Source organism: Hyaena hyaena, unplaced genomic scaffold (genome assembly GCF_003009895.1).
Source record: "Hyaena hyaena isolate Hyena2069 unplaced genomic scaffold, ASM300989v1 scaffold_1546, whole genome shotgun sequence".
NCBI lineage: Eukaryota > Metazoa > Chordata > Mammalia > Carnivora > Hyaenidae > Hyaena > Hyaena hyaena.
The window spans coordinates 165,451-183,112 of NW_024082153.1; the positions used below are offsets into that span (position 1 = coordinate 165,451).

The 17,662-nt window shown below is 34.8% G+C and overlaps 1 protein-coding gene across 1 annotated transcript; it reads left to right on the plus strand.

Moving 5' to 3' along the window:
• The first annotated feature begins 16,377 nt into the window (after window positions 1-16,377).
• On the plus strand, window positions 16,378-17,310 carry LOC120225831 (olfactory receptor 10AG1-like). Its single transcript, XM_039224015.1, has one exon. It carries the CDS (start codon window positions 16,378-16,380, stop codon window positions 17,308-17,310), a length of 933 nt encoding a protein of 310 aa, XP_039079946.1.
• Window positions 17,311-17,662: the final 352 nt, after the last annotated feature.

Sequence of the window (17,662 nt, forward strand, 5' to 3'; positions counted from 1 at the left end):
AAATATATAAAGAAGCCTGAAAACTCAATAATTTGGAAAAAAAAACAATAAAAATGGATATAAAGTTAAACACATCATCAAAGAAGATAAACAGATGTCAACTAAGTGTATGGAAAACTTCAATAGCATTTGAGATTAGGGAAATAAAATTTAAAACCACATTGTAATCTCATACACCTACTAAAATGACTATAATTTTTAGAACGAGTAGAATTTTTAAATTATGATAAGAAATGAAAATAAAAAGTACTTACAAGGATACAGAGAAAATGGAGCTCTCTTTCATTTTAAAAAACAAAATGGTGCAGACAATTGAAAATTGACAATTTCCAATGAAGTGAAATATACACGTCATATATACTGAAAATCTCACTCTGTGTTTTTTACCGAAGACAAAATATATGGATACACAAAGTCCTTGTTGCAATCTTTAAAACAGCTTTATTCACTATATTCTAATACTAGAAATAATTCAAATGTCTGTCAGCTAGTGAATGGTCATTCCTGAGTTTATGGTTTTATGCTGGGCTTTCTATCCACTATCTACAGTGGTTCTGTTGCCAATAACAAACGAATTTTTTATCAAATCACATATTTAGTGAAATAGTCTACTTCCGCCAACAAATTCACTGGTAATTAGGGACATTACTGGTATTGTTTTACTGAACAATAAAGTCTCTCTTATTTAATATTTAAGGCCCCAATACCACTGCCCTAAAAATTGTTGGGAATATCCATGTTCCTTTCCTCCTTTATTTAGCTAGCACGTACTTTTTATTAGTTTCAAAAAGACATCAGCTAATTGCTATGCCCAGATCGCGATCTCCCCAAAATCCCAAGACCACCAAGGACTCCGAGTCACGTATGTAAAAACAAAGGGCGTTTATTCGTGCTTAAGCTCGGACTCTCAAACCTCACCAACACAGTGGATGCGTACTGAGAGCCCCGAACAATGGAGGGAAAAGGTTTTTATTTCAGACAGGGCGGGAAAGGGGTGATGGGCGGAAACTACAATGTGATAGGACAGGGTGGCGGCGGAGGTCTGTGCGTTGCAGAGGGATTGGTGAGTTTAAAACTAGGTGGGCCGAGAAGCAGTGGGAACGACCGGTACTTCCCATCCCGTGATTGGTTCCGGCAGGGGAATGGCGGTTGTTTAAGCCTGCTGAGTCATGCCTCAGAAATTTGGGCCTGTTAATTTCTGGGGCCTCCTGAAGCCTGTCATGGCGCTGGTTTGATTTTTCACTAATAAAGAATATTGTACGGTAAGCCTTTGGAAAACAACTTCTGAATGATTCTAGCTTATTTTCTTTTACCAGGTTTACCACTCAACAAACGAATGTTACTTCTTTCTGCAGTCAAATGCTCTCCCCCTGAGCTATACTCCCAGGCAGATGTTGCCTCTTTTTGATTTAAAACCTAACCTACAATTAATCTAAGAATAGATTAACAATAGAAGCTTTACAAAAAAGGTATTATAGAGGTTTTTCAGTATGGTGATGTATCTTTTAAGTTTTCTACCACTCTCCTCCCCCCCACAAATTTTAAACTAGCTGAGATGGATAGCCCTTTGGAAAAATTGAAACTTAGTTACCTGAACAAGCTCGGGATTTTTTTTTTTTTTTTTTTGCACCTCTTCTACTTTTCTTTTAGCCCTACTTTCTGTTTGTAGAAACATTTTGACTATGTAGGCTGAGCCGTACTTGTGATACTCTCAGAGTTTCATACTTTCTTTACTAATGCAAAAAAATGTGTCTCCTTGCTTTTGCAGAGAAATAATATGAAGAGCATTTAGTTTATTTGTTCAAATATGAACTCGCCTATTTTATAAGATTTCTTGACTTTATTAATTCTTTTGGTCCAGGATATTAATAGAAATTAAAATCAATGTGCTAGAAACATTCACTGCATCATTTTGTCCGGTCTTCTGGGTTAAGAAAGATGACCCCTGAAAAGAGAATCATTATGGTGCCTAAAATAATAGTAGGACTTTACCATTAAGGAAACTAAGTTTTGTTCATTTGATTGGTTATATTCCTTCAGATGCTTCCCGCTAAATACTAGCAACTCATTTGGATCCATTTTCAATAGTGCTGGATTAAGTGATAACTAAGGCTTTAAAAAAAAAACAAAACTCTCCCTTTTTTAATATAATACTCTTTTGAACCATTTATTTTTGACACACCTTAATTTATCCATCTGGTTCTTTTATAATCTAAATAGATATGATTCTAGAAATAGCATCTTACAAAAACAACATAAATGAGTTAAGACAATAACTTCAGAGCTCAGGATGTTAAAAGATAGTAACTGTTAGTCAAATGTCTATATAGGGTGCCAACCTAGATAAATAATGGAAGAAAAGCTACCAAGAAAGTGGGTTGGGCATCCAACTCTTTATTTTTGCCCAGGTCATGATTCCAGGGTCCTCAGATGGAGCCCCACATCTGGCTCCATGCTGAGCATGGGAGTACTTGGGATTCTCTCTCTCTCTCTCTCTCACTCTCTTGCTCTCTTGCTCTCTCTCGCTCTCTCTTGCTCTCTTGCTCTTGCTCCCGCTCTCTCCCTCTCTTCCACTCTCTTTCTCATGCACTCTCATGCAAGCACACACACTCTTTCTCTTTCTGTCTCTCTCTCTCTCAAAATAAATAAATAAACTTAAAAAAAGAAAGTGGATTTTGTAACAATTATGGAATGCTTCTGTTCCAGTATTCCAGGGCCTCATAAAAAATTACTCCAGACCTTTTATCTTGGAATAAAATAAACTTTATGGTACCTCATTAATATATTGGGTCAAGAATTCAGGTAAGGAATATCTGGGTGATTATTTTCTCTCATGTGACCTTAACTGTGGTCACTCAGGGGGTATTCAGAGGATGATGAGCCTAACCTAGAATGCATAAAATGACTTGACAAAAATCCAACTTTGTGTAGCTTTTATTTTATTGGAGGGAAAAGTTAACATTAGAAAAACACATTTGTTAAGATTATTTAATATAAACTAATGAAATAAATCAAATGCAATCACATGTACAAGACTGTATTTGCAATATTGGGATGGTCCTTAATTGGGTAATCAGAGATTAGAAAATATTTTTTCATCCTAAGTGACACTTTGCATGTCATTTATCTCACCAATGAAACTTTTACCTAGATAACAGAATTTTATGTGTGACTACATTTTTGAAAAGGAATAGATAAAAAAGATAATTAAGTGAAGATGTAAAAGAGGGAAAGAGTAAAAATTTGTACACTTAGTATTACTGGCGTGTGATATAAATTGTATGCCTATAGAGAAAATATTACAGAATCTACAATGAACTCATTATAGTTTATAAATAAGTTGGCTGAATAGTAAACATAAATCAATTTATTTTTATATAAAAAAGCAAACATAATTTGATATTAAAAATGCTGTGCAAATAAGATTAAACATATCAAATACTTGAATGCTGTGTCTATCTAGTAAACTATGATATAATTTGAAGGAAATTTAAGAGAAATAAATAAGTGAATACTGTAACATGTTAATGTATTGGGAAACTCAATATCGAAAGAAGTTCATTTTCCTTAATATGAACCACAAATTCAATGACATAGAGTAAAATCCCATCTATGTGTGTGTGTTGGGGAGGTGGGTGTTTGTGTGCACCTTAACAAGCTGATTCTAAAATTGTGGATATGATGACAGCCAATAATAGCCAAGGTGTGTTTGACAAAGAGCAAGCGGAAGGACTTTGTCTACTGAAATCAGATGTGGAACCATGGGAATTTCATTTGATGCTGGTATGTGAACTGGTACTCCAGCTAGAAAATAGCTTGCCTTCATCTATAGACTCTTACTCTTAGGTATGTATCCAGCATAAATGCTTACAATGCTTCCAAAGACAAAACTGCTTAAACTCTTATGTGAGCAAGTTGTACTGTCCAAGGAATAAGTGATGCCCCATACCTCCCCACAGGACTTGTGCACCCTCAGAATTAGAATGTATATTCCCAAGAAATTACATTGGGAAATGTCTTAGATTTTCTTAAAAACTAAATATCTGTGCCATTTAAAATTTTATTCCTTTTTCTTAAATGAAATTGAGTATTCTTTCATATGTTAAAGATAATTTTACTCCTCTTTATGTAAACTGTCACTTCATTTATTTGGCCTGCTTTTCTTTCTTTTCTTCTTCCTTCCTTCCTTCCTTCCTTCCTTCCTTCCTTCCTTCCTTCCTTCCTTCCTTCCTTCCTTCCTTCTTTCTTTCTTTCTTTCTTTCTTTCTTTCTTTCTTTCTGGACTTCTTGATATTTAAATAGAGGTTATTCATAATGGGCAAATAGCACTTTGTCTGAGATGTTACATTTTATGAACATTACCAATAGTATTTTGATTTTACTTTTGATTCAAGTTTCTTTCTACCAAGGAGAATTACTTATTTTTATGCAGTTGTTTTCTTTTTTTGTTCAGTTTTTATGTCTTGCATTTCTAATCTTGAGCCAAAGCTAGATAAAGTTTTTTGCTTCAAAATTATAAAAACTTAAGGGTGCCTGGGTGACTCAGCTGGTTAAGCATCTGACTTTGGCTCAGGTCATGATCTCATGGTTCATGGGTTTGAGCCCCGCATCGGGCTCTGTGCTGACATCTAGCTCAGAGTCTGGACTCTGTTTCAGATTCTGTGTCTCCCTCTCTCTCTAACCCTCCCTTGTTCATTCTGTCTCTCTCTCGCAGAAATAAATAAAACATAAAAAATTAAAAAAATTATAAAAACGTAGAACTCTTTCATTATCTCATTTTTAAAATATTTAAATGTGTGGTGCTTGGAGTGTTTGATTTCCTTTCTGTAGTATGATGTTTTACTAAAATTCTGTATTTTTTCAAAGGTTTCTGAGCTGTCCCAATAACATGTACTTAATTTTTTAAGTTTTTATTTAAATTCTAGTTAGTTAAGATTTAGTGTAATTTTGGTTTTAAGAGTAGAAGTTTGAAAAAATAAAAATAATAAAAATAAATTTAAAAAGAGTAGAGTTTAATGATTAATCACTTACATATAACACCCAGTGCTCATCACAAGTACCTTCCTTAATACCCATCACTCACTTAGCCCATCCCCCACCTACATCCCTCTAGCAACCCCCACTTTGTTCTCTATATTTGAGTCTCTTATACTTTGCCTCCTTCTCTTCTGCCCCTTCCCCTATGTTCATCTGCTTTGTTTCTTAAATTCCACATATGAGTGAAATCATATGGTATTTTTCTTTCTCTGACTTATTTTGCTTAGCATAATACACTCTAGTTTTATATATGTTGTTGCAAATGGCAAGATTTCATTCTTTTAAATAGCTGAGTAATATTCTATTACACACACACACACACACACACACACACACACACACCCCACATCTTTATCCATTCATCAGCTGAAAATGTCCACATTTTGCTAATTTGGTAAGCTATCTTATTGAATGACAAATTCTCATTTGGATTTGAACCTTTTTTTAGGATTCCACTGTATGGCATCAGATCATCTCTGTACCCATGCCTAGTACCCCCTCTTGCTGATAATGAGGGTATGGAGTCCTCAGCAGATTCTTCTTCTAGACCTCAGTAGGTGTAGTCTGGCCCACCTCTCACTCAGTTGCTGAGCTTTGTCATATCCAGCTTTCCTGGGCAGTCTGTCAACCCCTCTTCACTGGCCTTCCACGATCTTGGAGATGTGTTTCTGATACTTTGTAATTACCTTTCTTAATTACTCACCCTTATCACATTTCTATAGGGGTTCCCGCTCTTGGAAATATTTTAATATTTTTGTTGTCTTCTTAATCATTAACCCTTAAAATCACTATTTACTAAGTAATAGAAAATAACATTCGATTTTTTAAACTTTTTAAAATGTTTTATTTATTTCTGAGAGAGAGAGAGAGAGACAGTGTGAACAGGGGAGGGTCAGAAAGAGAGGGAGATACAGAATCCAAAACAGGTTCCAGGCTCTGAGCTCCTGTCAGCACAGAGCCCGATGTGGGGCTCAAACCCATGAACCATGAGATCCTGACCTTAGCCAAAGTCGGATGCTTAACCAACTGAGCCACCCAGGCACCCCAGTAACATTCTATTTTTGACATGAGAAATTGATGTCAAGCCAGGACTCTTTTGTATGTATGTATGTATGTGTGTGTGTATGTATGTATTTGGAGAGAGAGAGAGAGAAAGAGCATGAGTGAGTGAGGGGCAGAAAGAGAGAGGTAGAGAGAGAAAATCCTGAAGTGGGTCTCAAGCTCATCCAATGCAGGGCTTTAACTCACCTACCATGAGACCATGACCTGAGCTGAAGTTGGTTAGATGCTTAACCAGCTAAGCCACCCACGCACACCTCAAGCCAGGATTCTTAAACAACCTAGGTTTTAGAAACAATTGCCTTTTCCAGAATGAAAGCCTAGAGGACCCCAACTCTTCCTGGCATCTTTACCACTCCCTTAGTTAGAAAATTTAAATAATTTATTATCCTACACAATGTTTGGTAGTGTTTCCACTTAAAAGTGGGTTCACACTTGAAAAGAAATTAGGAGAAGATGTCAAAATATTGTATTAAAGACTCCCCCCCATCAATACTCACATTGGTTCCAAAATTAATTTTTTAAACCAGGTATAATATATCCAACATCTAGCTCTCAGGCTGCCTTGGTGTTCATGAAAAAGTCAATAAATTATCAGTTTTATACATTAAAAAATTATTTGTCATCAGGACATTTATAAGGATTACATAAGCAGAGCGCTGAATATAGATTATAGGATCTACTATCGCAGAGAATATGAAAGAAAAAATGGTTCAGAAAAGTGTGATGGGAGCTCATTTAATAGAAACAAAAGCTCAGTGTGGACGTTCGCCTTCATGGACGAGTAGGAATTGGCTGTGTGTCATTGTTAGATGATCCTGAAGATGTGGCTCAGCACCCCATTCGTAGGTAAGAAATAAAATGTGTTGCGCACTGTATTCCACAAAAAGGCTGAAGAGAAAGTGTTTTGGGTAGAGTGAGAGCTATTTGGAAGAAAATGAAATGTAACAAATCATAGAATCCCAAAGTGATGCTTTAATTAAAAGTTTAAGTGTGTCTTCCTGGAGAGATCCCAAAGGATAAACATAAGTTTTATTTAAGGAGCGCTTTGTTTCAGAAAGAACAGAACAATTGTAAGGTAGTTGAATGTCTTTGATGGAATAAGTGATTTCATCTAAAGTAATATAAATGTTTAAACCCTCTACAGTGAGGAAAAAAATCAGCATCATCCCAAATGAGAAAGGTAAATATGAACTATTTTATATTTTAGAAGCTTTAGTTCATAATATACTCAAATTTAAAACAATATTTAATATAAGATAGCAAATGTGTCATATTCAAGCAAATATTATATGGTCCTGATATTAATATAATTTACAGTTGAATAATAATAGTAAATAGTAATATTAAGTCTCTTTGAAATACTGAAAACTTCAATACCTGATATATTTTCTGTAAGTATGGTAAATAAATAATAGAGAAAACTTTATTTTGAGCTAAGATCTGGTAATAAGTACACATTTATTCTTTAAGTTTAGTCTTGATAATATTTTAATAAGAGTTAAACTAAAATAACCCAAGGGCCTCTGGGTGGCTCAATCTCTACACTGACAGCATGGAGGCTGCTCAGGATTCTCTCTCCCTCTCTCTCTCTGTCCCTCCCCCACTTGTGCACACACACTATCTCTCTCTCAACCCCACAAAATAAAATAAGCATTTAAAATCAATAAGTAAATTGGGGTGCCCTGGTGGTCAGTTGGTTAAGCATCCAACTTCTGCTCAGGGCGTGATCTCACGGCTTGTGAGTTCAAGCCCAATGTTGGGCTCTGTGCTGGCAGGTCAGAGCCTGAGCCTGCTTCATATTCTGTGTCTCTCTCTATCTCTGCTGCACCCCCACTTGAACTCTGTCTCTGTCTCTCAAAAATGAATAAATGTTAAATCTATCAATCAATCAATAAGTAAAACAATCCAATTAATAAAATTACAACTTTAGAAGAATCCAAGGAATATTTTTTCTTTAAAATAAAGAAAAATAAATGTTTTTAAAATTAAATATAAGGTTTAAGCTGCTAACTAATATTCAATATAAAAACATAACTGAAGAAGATCTGAAAATGTTGATATGACCAATATCAAACTGATTTAGAATAATGTTACCCAGTCCCTCAATCATTTGGATTTTTCCAGGGAACAGAGGCTTGAGTTAAAAAAATAGCTGTATTAAAATATTAAGTTTTATTTTTCTTGATGAATACATATTAAACATTTATAAGTAAGAAGAATAATACAGATAATTTTGTGAGAGCACGCAGAGTAAAAATCTGCTCTTTCTACTTTGTTCCTTTATGAGAATAACATATGCAAATCTTACATGTTTCATGTTTTTACCTTGATAACTCAAAAAGTTAGGTTTGCTCAACTAGAAATTGTTTTATTCAGTACTGGAGGCTGTTAAATTGAGGTCACTAGAGCAAAATTATTTAAACTAAATACAATCATTCTTAAAAGTGATACATAAACCTTAGGATCTTTTGTTCTTTCGTGTACTAATTCTTACCCTCTCCCCCTTTTAAGAGCAATGGTTAAATTTAGAATCAGTTCATTGTAGAATCGAATACTGAGTCCCGTGTTAGGTATGTTGTATTTTGTTTTTTAGATTTATATGATCCCAAGCAAGAAAATAATTACAGTCTTTACTGCTCACATAATTTAGTGTCAGTGAAATAAAGAAAACCAAAGGAATTTAGTAAATTAGTTTAGAGAGACATTAAGTCTTGAACAGTGATGTATCCTGTAGGTAAAAATATTAGTACAGAAATATATATATATGTATATATATATATTCTGCCAATATATAATATATATATATTCTGCCTATATATATATGTATATACATATATATAGGCAAAAAATTCATGGAGAACTTACAACTTGAGTGTTGAATTATTTGGAATTCTTATAATATTTGATGAAATAAAATTTCATTTGCCTTTTTATAATAAAAATGTGATACAAAGAGATTTACAAGGTATTTTTTCAAGTTGTGTAGAACTCTGAGTAAAGCTGAGTAGAATAAAACTTAGTTTTTAATTATAACAGTCATAACTAGCACTTGTGTCAACTTGTATAAATGCCAGGGCTTCTTAAAGTTTGTACATATGTTAAATAGTTAATTCGCATAACCCAAAGCATTGGAACAGCACTGCCTCACTCTTAGCTGAGAGAACTGAGTAACTTGTATGAGCTCACCCAACTAACAGTGGTACAGCCATGTTTCAACTCCTTCCATCTGCGAAGGACTGTATCCTTACCTATAACATTGCACTGATGCTAAATTTGGTAGGTAATGTCCAATCCCATCAAGATGGAGACATGAGAATGCACTGGGTGGGACTCATGGTGATCCAACAGACATGAGGGTGCAATATCCAAGGAGGCACTCACACGAGATATATCTGTACAAGTGCAGGGTCAGACATGAGTATGACTGATCCCCTCTTAAGTTCACTCTCTAGAGCCTCCTTCTCTTCACTAGTCCTGGCCCAAATGAAAGAGAAGAGTGGAATTAAGTGATCACCAACAAAGGGACACAATAACTCTATTACATATAATTTTGCTAGGCAATGCACTATAACCCTGGAGAGTAGAGTCAAAGAACAAAATATAAACATAAGTGTAATTAGTCTCAACTAATAAGTGGTCAGTTTAATTTGATAGGTAATAATGTTATCAATATGTTCCATTCATTTCTTACAAATGAAGAAGCAAAAATAAGAAAGTTTAAACAATTGCTTAATATCACAGATAATAAATCTATAATATACCATGAGGAAATCAACACTCAATTCGAGAAGATTATTTTAGACTAAATGAGATATTTTATTGCAAGCACTTGATCAACACAATGGTAGCTTAGTTAAAATCATTTTTGACTTTTGTTTTCCCAGATATTATGTAATGGTGTAATATAATTGCCTTTTGTGTTTAAATTTCTATATTGTCCACCTATATCTCAATATCCGACTAGATAATTGAGTCTCTGAATGTCTCAATTACTCGTGATCACAATATACTTGCTCACTTTCTAGCTAAAATATATATTCTTTGCCTTTGATGTTTTTGGAAACCGTCCAATAATGACATAATAATTTATAGCGTTCAATTATGATTTTTGTTTGTCATTTCTGATATATTATTAAAATGAGAAATTTTTAATTACAATGACCAATAGCAGTTAGCAAGTCATCTGATGGCCAATTCACTAGGCAGAGTTTCAGAAATTATATTATCTATGTAATACCTTCAATATTATCATTATTAATAATGAATAGGTCAGAAAACATTTCTCAAACACCTACTGCATGTTTGGATAAGATAAATAAAAGACCGTGCATTATAATATCTGATAACCATGTTGCTTATTTTATACTGATAAATAAGTGAAACCAGAATGGTTCCAAAAAAATTGCATACACAAATAATAAGAGCTACAGCTGTGTGGTGTATATGGGAAGGCATGCTTGTACTTGGAAAAGGCTTCATGGGGGCATCTAAGTGGCTCAGTTAGTTAAGCGACATACTCTTGATTTTGGCTCAGGTCATGATCTCACAGTTGTGACACAGAGCCCTGCCTGGGTCTCCATGCTGGGTATGGAGCCTCCTTAAGATTCTCTTTTTCTCTCCCTCTGCCCCTCCCTGCTCTCTCTCTCTCAATCTCAAAAAAAAAAAAAAAAGAAGAAGAAGAAGAGGAAGACTTCATGGAAGAATTGAGAAATTACCAAAAAAATCCAAGTCAAAATTTGGTGGTAACATCCCACTAAGAAAAAGTGATGTAGGGGCGCCTGGGTGGCTTAGTCGGTTAAGCGTCCGACTTTCGCTTAGGTCATGATCTCGCGGTTCGTGGGTTCGAGACCCGCGTCGGGCTCTGTGCTGACTGCCAGCTCAGAGCNAGCCAAAGTCGGATGCTTAACCAACTGAGCCACCCAGGCACCCCAGTAACATTCTATTTTTGACATGAGAAATTGATGTCAAGCCAGGACTCTTTTGTATGTATGTATGTATGTGTGTGTGTATGTATGTATTTGGAGAGAGAGAGAGAGAAAGAGCATGAGTGAGTGAGGGGCAGAAAGAGAGAGGTAGAGAGAGAAAATCCTGAAGTGGGTCTCAAGCTCATCCAATGCAGGGCTTTAACTCACCTACCATGAGACCATGACCTGAGCTGAAGTTGGTTAGATGCTTAACCAGCTAAGCCACCCACGCACACCTCAAGCCAGGATTCTTAAACAACCTAGGTTTTAGAAACAATTGCCTTTTCCAGAATGAAAGCCTAGAGGACCCCAACTCTTCCTGGCATCTTTACCACTCCCTTAGTTAGAAAATTTAAATAATTTATTATCCTACACAATGTTTGGTAGTGTTTCCACTTAAAAGTGGGTTCACACTTGAAAAGAAATTAGGAGAAGATGTCAAAATATTGTATTAAAGACTCCCCCCCATCAATACTCACATTGGTTCCAAAATTAATTTTTTAAACCAGGTATAATATATCCAACATCTAGCTCTCAGGCTGCCTTGGTGTTCATGAAAAAGTCAATAAATTATCAGTTTTATACATTAAAAAATTATTTGTCATCAGGACATTTATAAGGATTACATAAGCAGAGCGCTGAATATAGATTATAGGATCTACTATCGCAGAGAATATGAAAGAAAAAATGGTTCAGAAAAGTGTGATGGGAGCTCATTTAATAGAAACAAAAGCTCAGTGTGGACGTTCGCCTTCATGGACGAGTAGGAATTGGCTGTGTGTCATTGTTAGATGATCCTGAAGATGTGGCTCAGCACCCCATTCGTAGGTAAGAAATAAAATGTGTTGCGCACTGTATTCCACAAAAAGGCTGAAGAGAAAGTGTTTTGGGTAGAGTGAGAGCTATTTGGAAGAAAATGAAATGTAACAAATCATAGAATCCCAAAGTGATGCTTTAATTAAAAGTTTAAGTGTGTCTTCCTGGAGAGATCCCAAAGGATAAACATAAGTTTTATTTAAGGAGCGCTTTGTTTCAGAAAGAACAGAACAATTGTAAGGTAGTTGAATGTCTTTGATGGAATAAGTGATTTCATCTAAAGTAATATAAATGTTTAAACCCTCTACAGTGAGGAAAAAAATCAGCATCATCCCAAATGAGAAAGGTAAATATGAACTATTTTATATTTTAGAAGCTTTAGTTCATAATATACTCAAATTTAAAACAATATTTAATATAAGATAGCAAATGTGTCATATTCAAGCAAATATTATATGGTCCTGATATTAATATAATTTACAGTTGAATAATAATAGTAAATAGTAATATTAAGTCTCTTTGAAATACTGAAAACTTCAATACCTGATATATTTTCTGTAAGTATGGTAAATAAATAATAGAGAAAACTTTATTTTGAGCTAAGATCTGGTAATAAGTACACATTTATTCTTTAAGTTTAGTCTTGATAATATTTTAATAAGAGTTAAACTAAAATAACCCAAGGGCCTCTGGGTGGCTCAATCTCTACACTGACAGCATGGAGGCTGCTCAGGATTCTCTCTCCCTCTCTCTCTCTGTCCCTCCCCCACTTGTGCACACACACTATCTCTCTCTCAACCCCACAAAATAAAATAAGCATTTAAAATCAATAAGTAAATTGGGGTGCCCTGGTGGTCAGTTGGTTAAGCATCCAACTTCTGCTCAGGGCGTGATCTCACGGCTTGTGAGTTCAAGCCCAATGTTGGGCTCTGTGCTGGCAGGTCAGAGCCTGAGCCTGCTTCATATTCTGTGTCTCTCTCTATCTCTGCTGCACCCCCACTTGAACTCTGTCTCTGTCTCTCAAAAATGAATAAATGTTAAATCTATCAATCAATCAATAAGTAAAACAATCCAATTAATAAAATTACAACTTTAGAAGAATCCAAGGAATATTTTTTCTTTAAAATAAAGAAAAATAAATGTTTTTAAAATTAAATATAAGGTTTAAGCTGCTAACTAATATTCAATATAAAAACATAACTGAAGAAGATCTGAAAATGTTGATATGACCAATATCAAACTGATTTAGAATAATGTTACCCAGTCCCTCAATCATTTGGATTTTTCCAGGGAACAGAGGCTTGAGTTAAAAAAATAGCTGTATTAAAATATTAAGTTTTATTTTTCTTGATGAATACATATTAAACATTTATAAGTAAGAAGAATAATACAGATAATTTTGTGAGAGCACGCAGAGTAAAAATCTGCTCTTTCTACTTTGTTCCTTTATGAGAATAACATATGCAAATCTTACATGTTTCATGTTTTTACCTTGATAACTCAAAAAGTTAGGTTTGCTCAACTAGAAATTGTTTTATTCAGTACTGGAGGCTGTTAAATTGAGGTCACTAGAGCAAAATTATTTAAACTAAATACAATCATTCTTAAAAGTGATACATAAACCTTAGGATCTTTTGTTCTTTCGTGTACTAATTCTTACCCTCTCCCCCTTTTAAGAGCAATGGTTAAATTTAGAATCAGTTCATTGTAGAATCGAATACTGAGTCCCGTGTTAGGTATGTTGTATTTTGTTTTTTAGATTTATATGATCCCAAGCAAGAAAATAATTACAGTCTTTACTGCTCACATAATTTAGTGTCAGTGAAATAAAGAAAACCAAAGGAATTTAGTAAATTAGTTTAGAGAGACATTAAGTCTTGAACAGTGATGTATCCTGTAGGTAAAAATATTAGTACAGAAATATATATATATGTATATATATATATTCTGCCAATATATAATATATATATATTCTGCCTATATATATATGTATATACATATATATAGGCAAAAAATTCATGGAGAACTTACAACTTGAGTGTTGAATTATTTGGAATTCTTATAATATTTGATGAAATAAAATTTCATTTGCCTTTTTATAATAAAAATGTGATACAAAGAGATTTACAAGGTATTTTTTCAAGTTGTGTAGAACTCTGAGTAAAGCTGAGTAGAATAAAACTTAGTTTTTAATTATAACAGTCATAACTAGCACTTGTGTCAACTTGTATAAATGCCAGGGCTTCTTAAAGTTTGTACATATGTTAAATAGTTAATTCGCATAACCCAAAGCATTGGAACAGCACTGCCTCACTCTTAGCTGAGAGAACTGAGTAACTTGTATGAGCTCACCCAACTAACAGTGGTACAGCCATGTTTCAACTCCTTCCATCTGCGAAGGACTGTATCCTTACCTATAACATTGCACTGATGCTAAATTTGGTAGGTAATGTCCAATCCCATCAAGATGGAGACATGAGAATGCACTGGGTGGGACTCATGGTGATCCAACAGACATGAGGGTGCAATATCCAAGGAGGCACTCACACGAGATATATCTGTACAAGTGCAGGGTCAGACATGAGTATGACTGATCCCCTCTTAAGTTCACTCTCTAGAGCCTCCTTCTCTTCACTAGTCCTGGCCCAAATGAAAGAGAAGAGTGGAATTAAGTGATCACCAACAAAGGGACACAATAACTCTATTACATATAATTTTGCTAGGCAATGCACTATAACCCTGGAGAGTAGAGTCAAAGAACAAAATATAAACATAAGTGTAATTAGTCTCAACTAATAAGTGGTCAGTTTAATTTGATAGGTAATAATGTTATCAATATGTTCCATTCATTTCTTACAAATGAAGAAGCAAAAATAAGAAAGTTTAAACAATTGCTTAATATCACAGATAATAAATCTATAATATACCATGAGGAAATCAACACTCAATTCGAGAAGATTATTTTAGACTAAATGAGATATTTTATTGCAAGCACTTGATCAACACAATGGTAGCTTAGTTAAAATCATTTTTGACTTTTGTTTTCCCAGATATTATGTAATGGTGTAATATAATTGCCTTTTGTGTTTAAATTTCTATATTGTCCACCTATATCTCAATATCCGACTAGATAATTGAGTCTCTGAATGTCTCAATTACTCGTGATCACAATATACTTGCTCACTTTCTAGCTAAAATATATATTCTTTGCCTTTGATGTTTTTGGAAACCGTCCAATAATGACATAATAATTTATAGCGTTCAATTATGATTTTTGTTTGTCATTTCTGATATATTATTAAAATGAGAAATTTTTAATTACAATGACCAATAGCAGTTAGCAAGTCATCTGATGGCCAATTCACTAGGCAGAGTTTCAGAAATTATATTATCTATGTAATACCTTCAATATTATCATTATTAATAATGAATAGGTCAGAAAACATTTCTCAAACACCTACTGCATGTTTGGATAAGATAAATAAAAGACCGTGCATTATAATATCTGATAACCATGTTGCTTATTTTATACTGATAAATAAGTGAAACCAGAATGGTTCCAAAAAAATTGCATACACAAATAATAAGAGCTACAGCTGTGTGGTGTATATGGGAAGGCATGCTTGTACTTGGAAAAGGCTTCATGGGGGCATCTAAGTGGCTCAGTTAGTTAAGCGACATACTCTTGATTTTGGCTCAGGTCATGATCTCACAGTTGTGACACAGAGCCCTGCCTGGGTCTCCATGCTGGGTATGGAGCCTCCTTAAGATTCTCTTTTTCTCTCCCTCTGCCCCTCCCTGCTCTCTCTCTCTCAATCTCAAAAAAAAAAAAAAAAGAAGAAGAAGAAGAGGAAGACTTCATGGAAGAATTGAGAAATTACCAAAAAAATCCAAGTCAAAATTTGGTGGTAACATCCCACTAAGAAAAAGTGATGTAGGGGCGCCTGGGTGGCTTAGTCGGTTAAGCGTCCGACTTTCGCTTAGGTCATGATCTCGCGGTTCGTGGGTTCGAGACCCGCGTCGTGCTCTTCCGATCTTCAGAGCCTGGAGCCTGTTTCAGTCTGTGACTCCCTCTCTCTCTGACCCTCCCCTGCTCACGCTTGCTCTCTCTCTCTCTCTCTCTCTCTCCTAGAAATAAATAAAAAAATTAAAAAAAAAGAAAAAGTGATGTAAAGATTTCTGTCTCAGGATTCCATTTGTTAGTATAATGTGTAAAATGGACTGATTTTCTCTGCAAACAAACATAAAAAAATTAAAAATTAACAATTCTAGAACACATCATTTTCATTCAAATTCTAACCTTGTATTAAATATTAAATATGTTGGTATATTTAGAGTTTCTCCATTAGACCTCTGTTGTGTTCTACACCCAGGATATAAAAAGCTGAAAATTAGTAAACAATGGAAATTTTATGTGCTAATTTTCCCAAGTTCCTTTAGTCCATAAAATTAGAAAACAGCCTCAAAAAGCTAAATGGATAATTTCACTACTTTCACAGATGGAAAAAAACCCAGCAGAAGTAAATCTCACTTCAATGATGGAATTTGTTCTTTTGGGATTTTCTGATATTCCCAATTTTCAAATATTTCTTTTTGTAATATTTTTCTTTGTCTATGTGGTTATTCTGATGGGAAATGGCATCGTTATTCTCATAACCATGGTTGACCAGGCTCTCCAGACTCCCATGTATTTTTTCCTTAGTAATTTTTCCTTCTTGGAAATCTGTTTTGTATCTGTCACTCTTCCTAGAATGCTCACAAACCTCTGGACTCAGAAAAGAAATATTTCTTTGTTTGCCTGTGCAACACAAATGAGTTTTGTCCTTACACTTGGACACATAGAGTGCCTTCTTCTGACAGTGATGGCCTATGATCGCTACGTGGCCATTTGTAACCCTCTGCACTATCCTTTAGTTATGAACTATAAGGTCTGTGTCCAGATGGTGGCTGCCTGCTGGATCACTGGGATTCCAGTGGAGACAGGGCAGACATACCAGATTTTCTCTCTGCCATTTTGCAGGTCTAACCAAATCAATCACTTCTTCTGTGACATCCCCCCACTACTCAAACTTGCCTGTGGGGACACATTTCTGAATGAGATGTTAGTCTTTACAGTCGCTGTACTTTTTGTTATGATCCCTTTTCTGTTGATACTTGGATCCTACATCAAAATCATCTCCACCATTCTGAGGTTGCCATCAGCAACAGGACGCACCAAAGCTTTCTCCACCTGCTCATCTCATATCACAGTTGTGGCAATGTTCTTTGGATCTGCAATCATCACATACTTACAGCCCAAATCTAAACATTCTTCCAGAGCAGACAAGTTTCTCTCTCTTTTCTATACCATTGTCACCCCAATGTTTAATCCCATGATATACACTCTGAGAAATAAGGATGCCATGATGGCCTTGAAGAAATTGTTACCTTAATGTTTAATGTATTAGCTTCTGATTTGAACTTATTGTCTGTTTTCTAATTTAACCCTGCCATTGTGTAATCAAAAATTAATGTTCATTTTGCTTTCCTACCTTATTATACATTGATTATCTTTACTCATTGCTAAGTTTGTTTTATGCTGGACTCCCTGATATCAGGATTATATCCACACTTTTGCCCTGCTGATAAGAAATTAAGAAGCTAATTATCCAGCCAATCCTGTATTCCAGGCACCACTTTACTCCTCCCTCAAAGTTACTAGTGATGGGCACTTTTGACTGAAAAATGTTGTATGTCTTATCTAGTAATTGATGTCATATACTTTTCTCCACTAAAAACTATAGT

Bases quoted from the DNA above. Each gene is read 5' to 3' on its own strand.
- LOC120225831 (XM_039224015.1), top strand. From the start codon at position 16,378: ATGGAAAAAAACCCAGCAGAAGTAAATCTCACTTCAATGATGGAATTT.